The 13,916-nt window shown below is 32.7% G+C and overlaps 1 protein-coding gene across 1 annotated transcript; it reads right to left on the minus strand.

The window, feature by feature from the left end:
* Positions 1-2,815: 2,815 nt before the first annotated feature.
* On the minus strand, positions 2,816-11,532 carry LOC124529876 (C-type mannose receptor 2-like). The gene is made up of 6 exons (XM_047103810.1): positions 11,261-11,532; positions 10,572-10,685; positions 9,879-10,019; positions 8,726-8,920; positions 7,107-7,370; positions 2,816-3,808 (listed from the first exon to the last, which is right to left on the minus strand). Exons 1-6 carry the CDS (start codon positions 11,430-11,432, stop codon positions 3,624-3,626), a joined length of 1,071 nt encoding a protein of 356 aa, XP_046959766.1. The 5' UTR covers positions 11,433-11,532; the 3' UTR covers positions 2,816-3,623.
* Positions 11,533-13,916: the final 2,384 nt, after the last annotated feature.

Below are 13,916 nucleotides of genomic sequence, written 5' to 3' on the forward strand. Positions count from 1 at the left end.
TTTTGGAACTTATATAACCACGCTGCCACTATGTAGGTTAGAGCGTACACATGTGACATATTTATTGGACAATATAACATACATAACTCTGATCCCAATGTAAGTAGCTAAAAATTCAGAAGAAACGACGGTATCTGTCAAACCTCAATTTATGGAATATTGTAATTGTCTTTAAACTAAACACAAATAAATACACTAAAAATTTAATGAATCATTTAATTTATTTAAAAAAATACTCCTTTTTTATATATAAATATTGGACAACATATATATTAGTTTATTACATACATTACTCTGATCCCAATGTAAGTAGCTAAAGCACTTGTGTCATGGAAAATTAGAAGAAACGACGGTGCCACAAACAACCAGACCCAAGACAACATGGACAACTAATGAATATTTTCTACATGGACTTGGCCGAGAATCCAACCCGGGACCTCGGAGTGGCGTACCCATAAACAACCGGCATACGCACTATTCGATCATAGAGGTTGTAAAACCTATACTCGGTACATCTAAGTTGTTCCACGATGTCTTCATGAGGATTTGAAACTATCGTCGCGAAACACTTACGTGTTCTAACCACTGAACCGCCCCTACTCAGGGAATACTTAATATTTCCTTCAATTTCGAGTGGAAAATTTTCTCATAAAGCTACTTATGTCTGGTGACTCCAGCGTAATTTAATTTCATCGGTACGTGCCTTTGATATTCGTATGAAACGCAGAACGCAATATCGCCATAATAAATTGCAACCTGCTTGCACTCTAAAATTGATATCAAGGATATTATACGAGCATTTTATTTACCGCTATCAAATTTGAAATATCACAAGGGCGGTAAAATTCACGCGTCACGCCAATAAACTAAATATAGAGATGTTTCTGTGGAACTGTTAAATGCAGCCACTTACGTGGTGAAATTACCTCTTTAGAAGTTTTTAGAGCAATAAAACAACAACAACAGCCTGTAATTTTCCCACTGCTGGGCTATGGCCTCCTCTGCCTTTGGGAAAAAGTTTGGAACATATTCCGCAACGCTGTTCCAATGCGAATTGGAAGAATACACATGTGGCAGAATTTCTACAAAATTAGACACAGGCAGGTTTCCTCACGATGTATTCCTTTACCAGCCAGTACGAGATGAATTATAAACACATATTAAGCACATGCATATTCAGTGCTTGCCTGGGTTTGAAACCGCAATCATCGGTTAAGATGCACGCGTTCTAACCAATGGGCATTTCGGCTCGAGTTTTTACAGTTACATATAAAAAAATGTTCATCAAAGGAACTGTCCTTAACACGTTATACATCACGATCAGTATGAACGTAAATGATTTAGACATATGTCATGATAGTCGCCCTCTATTCAATCAAAAAGTAAAGAATTCCATTTGTGCTCAATTTTATTTTTAATCGAGTATATTTTAATGTATGTTTTTATTTTCTATTATATAATTTTAGCTTAAATAAAGTTTAATTTATATTTTCAATAATAAGCACATTGAGACTACCTGTGAATAGTAGAACTTTTACCTTGATAATTTTGAAATGTAATTTATTTTTCATGTGATATTATATTTACAGTTGGTTGTCCAAATAAAAATAAAATAAAACACAGTTACTATTTTAGTTTTAAATTGTAATTCCATCTAAGGAAAATAGATTAAATATTATTACGGTACTAGCGGAAGGTAACAACCACTCATTATATATTCTACCGTCAAACAGTCACACTTAATAGTGGAGTACCGTTCTGAAGGGTAAGTGAGCCAGTGCAACTACAGGCACAATAGACGTAACATCTCAGGTAAGGTGGGTGGCAAGTAAAGCAAACAAGGCGCTAATTAGTGGTGGTGACTACTGACCATCAGGTGGTACATTTGACGGTCGTTATAGTTATTTCTCACAAAACAAATTACAGTTTAATTTTCGAACGAAATTAATATTAAATCCGCCATTCCGGTTTCAATTTTATTTGAGATATTTAAAAATCTGCATGTATTCAATCTCAGTCCCAGTATCGAAATTGAACTGTCATATAAAGTAACCAATAAGCATAAATCGTAAAAACGTTACAGAGTAATGTGGAAAAATTTCAAAATTAAAAAAAAACTGTCACAGGACAAAGGACGAGGAAAAATTACTAGAATAAATCTGATGTTATATTGCAATTTACTAAATTGTTACGATTTAACAAAAAAGTCATTTTAGAGAGCGATAAAATATTGGCCAGTTAGAGAGCGCTAACTACGGCTGTTTAATAAAAAAAATATGAAAACATTCTAACTGTACTAGTGTTTTTAAATTTGATATTCTAAATGTAATTCAAAAGAGGTTTCATCATTTTGGCGCCAAATGTACTTGCAATAACTTTTAATAGCGTAAGCAGATATTTGGCCCAGTGATTATGGGACGATAGCTGCACGTAAAATATCACTTATGCTCTCAGTTTGAAGAGCAGTAGCAGTAGATGTGCACAACATTAAAGAGGCTTCTTGATTGTAATTTATTGAATTTAATAAATAATTAAATAAAGAGTGGAGAAAAAAGTTACTGGCCAGTTATAGAGAACTAATGCATTTGACATTAAAAATTCATCAGCTCAAAAGGTTTTATTATTAATTTAAAAAAAATTATATATGTATATAGATTTATATAAATTAGATTATATATATAATATAGATTCTTGCCGATTCTTCTCGGTAGAATCTACTTTCCGAAGCGGTGGTTGCTTCACTTGATTGTAAAATGACGATTCAAAAGTGCTTATAACTACTTAAATAAAGTTTATTTTGATTTTATCTATCAGCTTACAATGAAATGAAATCGAAACAAAACTTGCCATAGGTTTGGTAATACCTAAAAAATCTTTCGAAAAACGCGAAGTTTCGCGGGCGTCCCACTAGTTTTTATAAAGGAAGAATACGGTGACATCCCAAATACATATTGAAGTTGCTCCCTAAACTGTCAATTATGTGTCAAGTCACTCGAAACAGACAACTTCACATCATGTATTTCTGTCTCGCTTACTCACGCAAGTCACGCGGAAAAAGCGAAGTTTAATATGTTTGGCTATTTGGATTGTATTTGACATGTCACCATGTATCGTGACTTGTATTATGTAGCTAAGAACCCTACGAATAAAATAGTAGTCCATTAAAATGTTACTATTTTAAGGCCAAACTAAACATTTCCTAGAGGAGCGATTTAATTGGGCCATGTAGGGCGGTCAATACCACCTTAACCACAAATTTGTGGAGTTGGCGCCCTTGTTCTCCACCGGCTATCTTGAAAAAAAGGGGTGGAAACACATTTTTAACTATATCTCCAAAACTATTAATTGTAGGGAAAACTTGTGCGGACACAATTTCTAGAAAATTGTGGTAGCTTCAAATATATCTATTTGACTTTTTACCATAAACTTAAAATTTAAAATGTTATAAGCAAAAATGTAAGAAAATATATAGAATATAGTACATTCTTAGTGTAGCTAGATTCAATAGTAATAGTGCAACGTTCTATACAAGTATATACATTAGATTACAATTTTAAAATACACTTTTATTTTCCTAATAGACATTGTTAACATATTTTCCTAATTAATCTAAAAATAAATGACTAATCATCAGTATCAGCTAGCAAACTTTCTGGTGATTTTTCGCAGATGAATGGTCCTCTTTCGTGACACCAGACATCGTCCAAGCGACCGTTACGGAACATAGCCCCGCAATATTCGCCAGGGGACGCATTGTCTGGTTGGTTTTCAGCCCAGAGATCGAAGCCGGCTTCCATGAGAGGAGTTCCTGAAACAAAAACGTGAACATCTGTGTTTTACAATTGAAATGACTTAAGTACAGATACAATTATACAAATATTGACTCAAATGATATAATCTTTTGCATTTTGTTTGAATAAATGGCTTATTAATAATTTGTTATTAACTAGTCATAAAAAGTAGGCGATATCCTATATTGGAGTTCAAGATTTATTTGCATGTGATTTGTAGAGGCTTATACACGGAAGCATACTTTTCCTGGTTCAATCAATAGGTATCAAGATACAAAATTGGTATTAAGGTAAATGTTCATACAAAAGAATGGAATATGTTCCAAACCTCTTCAAAGCGAGAAGAGGCCTTAGCTCAGCAGTGGGAAATTTACAGGCTGTTGTTGTTGTCATATATAAGTGTTAATCTAAACATTAATAAATACAAAATTACGATTACAAACAGCTATTATAATGCTTAAATTAATATGCCTCATATATTAAAGATTTATCAGCTAAAAAAATTAAAAAATTAAGTAAATATAAAATCTCCTTAAAATGTTCTAATGTAATGTTTGAAATCACTATAAATCCAACCTATACATAAATGATTGCTATAAATTGCAATGCATGAAACTCCGTAAAGAGTTCCGAATTCGCTTCAAGTAGGAAATGTCTTTGATGTATTACTAAATTGAATACAATGCATGAAGAATGCGGAATCGGTTAAATTCAATATACAAATATGAGACAATATTATCTACCCGGAGCTTTGTGCAAGCCCGTTCGAGTGGATACCACCCCCACAATTCAATAAAGACAAACCGACATCTCATGCTCCATAAACTATGCCGACAATATTACGGAAGTCTCCAAAAAACGTACGTACAAACATACTATGTGTATATTTGTATATACATTGAAATTTAATTTCACTTAAAAGTTATCTTAATATTATAAATATCTTGAAGAATATTTTTTCTCATGATTAGTTACTTTATATAATTAAATATGTAACATTTTCAATCTTTGAATGCTCACAGAGATATTTTCCTCATTTTGTATCTTTTATGCTATTAATATGAAATGAATATGATTAAGATGTACTCTGAATTTGTGCTTATAATTCATCTCGGGGTCGGCGGTGAAGGAAAACATCGTTAGGAAACCTACATGTGTCTAATTTCAACGTGATTCTGCAACATGTCTATCCACCAACCCGCACTGGAGCAACGTGGTGGAATATGCTTCAAGCCTTCTCAAAGGGAGAAGAGGGCTTAGCTCAGCAGTGGGAAATTTACAGGCTGTTAATGTAATGTAATGTAAGATGAACACTATCATAATTTATGTCAGCCGCTGTATATAAGCTAGTTGTAATACAAAATTATTGCTATAAAATTAATTGTGATTTGTGATTTATAACTGTTAAAAAACCCTTCTCCCTCCATTACACGAAAGGTATAGACCACGGCAGACGAACACGTAAAATATATAAAGTGTTCCAGTGTTTCCAAGGTCGAGGATTTCATTTCAATCAAGATGAAGCATCTTACTTACCATCAGGGGCCTTTCATTTTCCATCTACGAATTATTAATATACAATAAATAAAATTTTAACAAAAAGAAAAACCGACTTCAAACAAAACACTAATTTAAAATAAATGAATATGCACGAAAAAGTAATAAAAATAATTGCGTATTCAACATATTTTTTGGAGTCTTCCTAAGTTAAATGAAATGAAAAATATTAGACTACTTAAAAGTCGATTAACGATTATATCATGTAGTTATAGTTATTGGTATATTTGGAGCCGGTGTCAGCCACGGTGCCCTTGCCCCAACAATCAAAAGAAAGAAGCAATACGAGCCCCTTGATTGATCCAGTATATTATTGTGTAAAAGGTAATTTGTAAAAAACATATTTGTCAAAGTATTGTCGTATTGTTTTTTGATAGATATACTGTAGGGTTTTATTGGCTGACACCGACTCCAAATATAACAATAATTATAACTACATGATATAATCGTTAATCGACTTTTAAGTAGTCTAATATTTTTCATTTCATTTAACTTAGGAAGACTCCAAAAAATATGTTGAATACGCAATTATTTTTATTACTTTTTCGTGCATATTCATTTATTTTAAATTAGTGTTTTGTTTGAAGTCGGTTTTTCTTTTTGTTAAAATTTTATTTATTTTTTGATTTTAAGTGAAGCTGATGTTGACTAACTAATTTTTTTTAATATGGATAGATTAAGCGTTCCGTTTATATATGAGTCAGAAACTACTTCGAGGACAATTTCAAAGGAAACTTGCGAATAAAGCAAAAATAGACTTTCGAAAATACGGATTTAATACGTCACGCGGCGTGAACTACAAGGATCCCTCGAAAGAGCTGTAATCGAACTCAGCAAAAAAACTTTGAAAAAGACCAACTATATTTCGTACATCATATGACATCACATCACATACACAAAATTTGATTAAAGATAGTAAGAAATTCTGCCCCATATCGCACCCTAACTACGAGCCGTATAGGAGTTCCATCACTACATAATATAAAACAAAGTCGCTTTCTCTGTCCCTATATCTTTAAATCTACGCAACGGATTTTGATACGGTTTTTTTTAAAAGATAGTGTGATTCAAGGGGAAGGTTTGTGTATATAATACATGAACAACATAGTAAAGAAACACTGATAATTTTAGAAGTTTGCGATGTGATGTCGTATATAAACAAATTCTGTAGTATATTTAGTATCAGTATTGCACCCGTGCGAAGCCGGGGTGGGTAGCTAGTTGATTATAATATTCGACTATGATAATTACATAAACATAACCACATTACGGAAGGTGACTCAAATATCCAAGTAACCTATAAATAAAAGATTCGACCGAGTATCGCTAACGTGCTCCTCAGAATTGTTCCGTTCCCTTCCGTTCCGTCACTTTGTCATGGATCCTGTGCTCAGAACCTTACCAAACTTTCACCAAATTACCCTTGAAGTATATATTTTATAATAAAAAAAGAATTATCAAAATTGGTTAACGTGATTTTCAGTTATTCACCTATTTGTCGCGCATATACATAACGCAAATTTAAGACTTATGTCGTTTTCACATGGATACCATCATCGGAAAAAAAAATAAAAAAAATGGGACCCCACGGGAAGCACTACCTTTCAAACAAAAAAAAAATTATCAAAATCGGTCCACCCAGTGAAAAGTTATGAGGTAACAAACATAAAAAAAAAAAAAAAAAAAAAAAAAAATAAAAATACAGACGAATTGATAACCTCCTCCTTTTGGAAGTCGGTTGAAAATTAAAGAGCTTACCGTGAATCGTAGTCCATATGCCTCTTTCGTTCCAATCGTGAAAGCCGACGTGTATTAACTCCCGCATGATACCCGGCAGGTTGGAGCGTATTGAATCCTGAGGATGCTTAGCAAACATCTCTCTCAACACATTAGCCTCGGTCTCGCTATTGATGACGGCGAGGTGGCCTCCCTCGGCTGCACACGTCATAAAGGCCCTCGTCCAGTTCCTCGCAATGCGATGAAATTTGTAACAACTTCCTGTATTCGGGTCTAGTGAGTATTCTAAAAAAAACGATATACATATGAAAGTTATTGATTTCGAGATATTTACAATTTTTTTTTATTTTTATTCGGTGGAGCTCGATATTTCGACATTATCTACGAATATCATGTTCACGAGGTATATATGTATATCGACTTACACCTCCAGACACCGATTCCAAATATAACAATAACTGTAACTACATTATATAATCATAAATCGACTTTTAAGTGGTCTAAAATTTTTCATTTCATTTTACCTAGGAGGACTCTAAAAATATGTTAAATATGCAATTATTTCAGTTCAGTTAGTTAAGAGGTTGAAGAGCATATAGCAAGTAGGTACACCATAGCATTCAGTTTTCAATATGAATAACATAAATATATTTATAATTTTCCTACGATGTATTATTAAATACATGTTACGGTCTCTGCACGATAAAAAGCTCTTAGGCGCACCGGAAGGGAGACACATACGAGGCGTATTAGACCTCGCTTGCATTGCACGTATAAAAACATTTCGGAAAGCTTGCTTCTATCATAAGTGTCTTTTTGTGACGAAAAACAAACAATATAGGTATATATGTAATTAATTATATATCACATGGATTTAAAGTAAAGCTGACTATTTATACGTTAATGTTAATAAACCTCTACATGCATTTACTTAAAAAATACTCCTAAACTTTGACAATAAAAGGTCATATTTTCTATTAATTATTGGTATGATTAGCATGATACTCTACGCTACGTTCGAATTATGCAATGTTTACTTTTCATTGACTGATTTTGCAGTAGCTGACTCGGTAAATGAAGTTCAAACCCATTTATTATCCACATCGTTTTCTAAATATTATTAACCCATAATTGTAAACCATTATGTCTGATTATTAACTCCTATGAAATTTATAGAAATTTATATTTATAGGGTATCATTTTAAAAAAATTTGGTAAAGTATTTGCGCTTTGATCTAAAAAAATGAACAATAGATTGGGCAGAATTTTAACTTTCTCAGAACCGTTAACTTTTCTTTTTTTTATGGTATAGGTTGGCGGACGAGCTTATGGGACACCTGATGGTAAGTGGTCACCATCACCTATAGACAATGACGCTGTAAGAAATATTAACTATTCCGTACAGCCACAAGGCGCCACCAACCTTGGGAACTAAGATGTTATGTTCCTTGTGCCTGTAGTTACACTGGCTCACTCACCCTTCAAACCAGAACACAACAATACTGCGTACTATTGTTGAGCGGTAGAATATCTGATGAGTGGGTGGTACCTATCCAGGCAGGCTTGCACAAAGCCCTATAACCAAGTAACTAAGTCATTAAAAAAACATTTACATTTTTTTTAATCATAAAAGCACTGACCTTTATCCACAGTACCACAACCATTAACGATCATATTTTTAGATTTCTTCTTATAGCACATGTAAGGGTGAAGTTCATTGCAGTTGACGTCAGCTATAGTCCCATTGACAGCAAAGAGTATACAGTCCTCATCGTTATTTTTATTATCAGGTTCTGTAGGCATCCACTCTATTGAAATTCTATTTAATGGAACACCTACGAGTAAAAAAAGAAAAGATTACTTAAGAATTATTAACATTAAGGACTTAACTGTAAATACTCAGCAACAACAACAACAATAGCCTGTAAATTTCCCACTGATTGGCCAAGGCCTTCTCTCCTTTTGAGGAGAAGGTTTGGAACATATGCCAACACGCTGTTCCAATGCTGGTTGGTGCAATGGACATGTGACAGAATTTTTTTGAAATTAGACACATGCAGGTTTCCTCACGATGTTTTCCTTCACGAGCACGAGATGAATTATAAATACAAATTAAGCACATGAATATTCAGCAGTGCTTGCCTGGTTTGAACCCGCAATCATCGGTTAAGATGCACGTGGTCTAACCATCTCGGCTCCAAATACTGAGCATAGAGTCAAATGCTACTTTTGGGAAATGAGGTTTGGGAAAACTTTAAACTTCATTTCCCAAGTGTGATTTTGTATTTCAGCTTTTCTTCTTTTACACTGACGATATCTAACTGTGCAAATTATGACCCCGCGTAATGGTGGCGTGCTATCAGCATTCTCGTTAGAATATAGATGAAAACGTCTTATCTTTGCTGCTTAAGTTTTCTTGGGATCTGTACTTCAATGATTCTATTAGAGATATCTTGAAGCTTAACGTTATATGTAATTTCGAAATGGTAGGTAATAGGTATTTCAAAAACAATATATATACAGAGTCTTTTTTTGTCTTTATTTTTGACTTAAAAATATCTCAAGCCGTTTTTACACGGATTTATCAGCTACTAAATTGATACAGAATGAGCTGTATGTGCAGATTTTGAATTTAATTGATACAAAAAATTTGGCCAAAAATATTTATTTGGATTTTTGTCAAACTAATGTCGATTAACCAAATCGTGTCAACTCATTTTTTTTAATTATAGTCATATTTGTATCATAGCGATCTTGCCATATGCTATAGAGCTAAATAAAAAAATGACATACCATCGACGGAGAAGAAATCTCCCTTAGAGAAAGTTGCATGAAATCCAGAGAAAATTCCATTCCAAGTGACGCGACTTTTCACCATCTCATTCTTAATGGCAGTCTCTACGAACACATTAATCGGAGAAGCCAATATTGCACCTGTTTAAAAACAAATTAATTAAAACCTATCGCAGTTTACCTTTTTTCTAAGTGTGTGTAAAATGAATGAAAAAAGGCGAGTAAAGGACAATGTCGGTATAATTAAATAATATTAATACGTAAATATTGGTCCACGTCACATAAATTACCCTGATCCTAATGTAAGTAGCAAGACCACTTGTGTTATGGAAAATCAGAAGTAACGACGGTACCACAAACACCCAAGACATCATAGACTAAAGAACTTTTTCTACATTGAAGAAGGACTTATATGAATGAATTGTCGATATCATAGCGACAATTTACGGTATATATGTACATCGACGTGAACCAAATGTAATCGCGATTCAGGAAATTGTTTTACATACAATATGTCAAGCGCTTAAAATATTTTCATTCAGTAGTATCAGATTCGACGTATTATGAAAGTAAGTAAGTAGGTTGTGTCGTCCTATACTCCTATGTTTGTACATTGACGTTTGCGCTATATGTCGAGTTTGATACTCGAATTAAACAAGAGGGTAACATTAAATAGAATGGATTCTAGTTTACCTTCTAGGTGACACCGAAGCCAGGCGTCGTGCCAGGTCGCTGGTATTCGGTGAAGCTTCAACCATCCCCCGGCCTCCTCGTGATAATTGTAATCAAACCGGAAATGTTTACTCTCTGGAAATAATAAAATTAAAAATATAAACTTATGTCAAAAAAAACTAAACTTAAGCGTAAACTAGCCAAAGCTAGGGTTTTTCTGGTCACCATTAAATAATTCTACAGTTCTTTTCCTTATTAAGTAATTAAAATCTAATCTTTGATTAACTTATTGTATATTTTTATTTTTATATTAACATTCAAAGTTGTAGAATTAAACAAACACATACATACATAGTAGATATTTTCTAGATATTAATAAAAGTAAGTCCGACCGCACTCATTGTTATCATTAAATCAGTTTACTCCTTAGAGATACAAAGAATTAAACTACACACAAACATAATTAATATTAGTATGAGTCAACGTAGTTCAAATAACTTAAGTAGAGTACTTAGTATAAAAAATCGAGTTATTTTTTTTTTATTTAGTACATAGGTATTGTGTCACTATTCATTTTCTTCGAAACATTTTCTTACGAACAATATAACGATAATTTAAGTTAATTAAAAGCCAGAAATAATACGTGTTTGATATTTAACATGCAAATCGAACAACTAAGTACTACAAAATTATATTATCAAATCTCTTACCAGATAATTTGTTAAATAGTGTTATGATTACAAAAATTGTGCACGGTTTTAATGCCATGTTGCTCACACTAGTGTCGAAAGCTAGCTTGGGTGGCGCGCGGTCGCACACTCGGGGCCGCACAAGGAAAACATACTGTTTATTCGTAATATTATTTACGGATATTATATTCATTTAACGAAACGAGTTCTGTTTATCAATAAAATTGTGGCTTTGGTTTAAAAAAATGTATTATAAAAGGTTAACTAGTATAAAGTTTCCTACTTGGTAGTAGTTGGTCTGATATTTGATTGTTTATTTCGGTTCGCTTATTATAACATTGGAAGGTGGACTGCCAAATGGACCATCGGATGGTAAGTGGTGACCATAGACATCGTCGTATATCACCAATGCGCTGCAAACCATGGAAACTAAAACGTTAAACCCCTAATTCGTGTAGTTGCACCAATACATATATAGTCTATTCCAATGGGAAGAGGAGAAAAGGTAAATAAACAACTTTGACCTTGAATTGATATGTCATTTGCGTTCGACTAGTGAGGTGAAAATAATTGAATGAATGGGTAATTAATGCTAAAGAACGATATATTTTTTTTGATTTTAAAAGTAATTTTTCGTTTAAACAAAGTCAGGTCGTAATAAAAAACTTCAGAGAATTCCGAAGATGCATCCGTGCACATGATACGAAAGATGAGAGACGAATGTCTTTCTTAACATTGTATTATTTTCAAAACTATAAAATTGCTATGAACAAAACTGATCTACATTTCGAGATAAGAGATTATTTTTAAGTAAAATAATTCTTTTAACATTTTTGGTAAAAATATTATTTTTATGTAAAAACCTTACTGTATAAAAATAACTTTTTTATCTATCATTAGGTAACTTTTTACGTTTCTAATAAATAATTCATATTATATATTACAACCAATTAAATAAATATATTTAAAAAATATATCTATAATGAATTTTAAAACTAAAATAATATATTTTTTATCTGTATAAATTCATTCGTCTACATTCGTTTAGCGACATGCCTAGTTGAGGCCCCTATTTTTAATGTTCGTCATCGAGAAATGGCGTCTTGAATGTCGACAAAACTGTTTTCGTTACTTTGGAAGTGAAATTAAAGTGGATCTATGTAGTTTAGTGAAATATTGTTGTATTACAAATGAAGATATATTAATCAAGAACTGTTTGTAGTTAATCTTATAGTGGAATTATCAACAAAACACTTGTGATATTGAAAAATACGGTATGTTTTGAATGTTTCCTTTTGTCATTGGAATGGACTATACGTACATACATATTTAAAAAAAATAGTCCTCGCCCAGACCCGGTGAACAATATGAAGATTATGGAAATGTAATAACGGATAATATTTATTTAAAATTATTTATTAATAACCAATTTATGGCTCTATTTATAAATAAATAAATATATGAGACAACATCACATACATTACTCTGATCCCAATGTAAGTAGCTGAAGCACTTGTGTTATGGAAATCAGAAGTAACGACGGTACCACAAACACCCAGACCCAAGACAACATAGAAAACTAATGGTAATCTACATCGACTCGGCCGGGAATCGAACCCGGGACCTCAGAGTGGCGTACCCATGAAAACCGGTGTATACACCACTCGACCATGGAGGTCGTCATATATAATATTATAGGTGTATTATAATATAATGGGTGTATTATATAATTATCATGATAAAAAAAATAAGAGAAAGTCAGTGTGAGTTTCATCTTCCAAGAAGACGACTAGCTTGAAGTCCAGCGAAGATCTGCTGATTTTCAGTAAAAATATAAAATTTAAAACGCCGAATGTATTAAAGTTGAATGTAAAAAAAAGTCACGGGAAACTGTGAGCCCGTGAATGTCGTTAAACTAAATTAAAAACAAAATGTAGGGCAGAATACAAACTCAACTCAAACTCAAGTTACTTTATTCAATATAAAATGCACTTACTTATTGATTGTCAAATGAAACAGTACTACCGGTTCGGAAAAGAACCGGTAAATACAATACAGATCTGATCTATACCAATGAACACCGTGTGAATGTACTAAATAGCTAACTTTTTTCAATATTAAAACGAAGGCACAATAAAGTGAATATTAACAATCAATCAAAATCAATCTTTTTTTTACTGTCGATATACATATATCTGGATAAATCCAGCCTGTTAGTACCCAGTTCATATAACAATTAGAGCAATTGGCCGAACGAAACAAACACAATAATATCACCAAGTAAAATCAAGTGTAATTAAAATAAAATCCATGTAGTTTTATTGTTATAATCACTAGTAATTTCATCATACTCTATATGACATATATTTACATTATAATCGATACCCTAGTTCTATATTATAACTTGACGCTTGCGCAATTAAGGTATTTCCCCGATACATGTTTCAAACTTAAAGATAAGCTATTATTATAATTGAATTAGTATCGCATCAAAATCGCCCATTGACCTCATTTTAAACACTAAATAAGTATTTATTTCACAATTTTTGTCTTGCAAGTTCTAAAATGACAATTCACTGAAAGTATTAACTGCTGTATTTTGACAAGGGTCTTTGTTATGTGGCAGACAAATTGAGAAAAGGTTCCTGTCGATGTTTCCAATATTAAGCAATGTTTA

Source organism: Vanessa cardui, chromosome 5 (genome assembly GCF_905220365.1).
Source record: "Vanessa cardui chromosome 5, ilVanCard2.1, whole genome shotgun sequence".
NCBI lineage: Eukaryota > Metazoa > Arthropoda > Insecta > Lepidoptera > Nymphalidae > Vanessa > Vanessa cardui.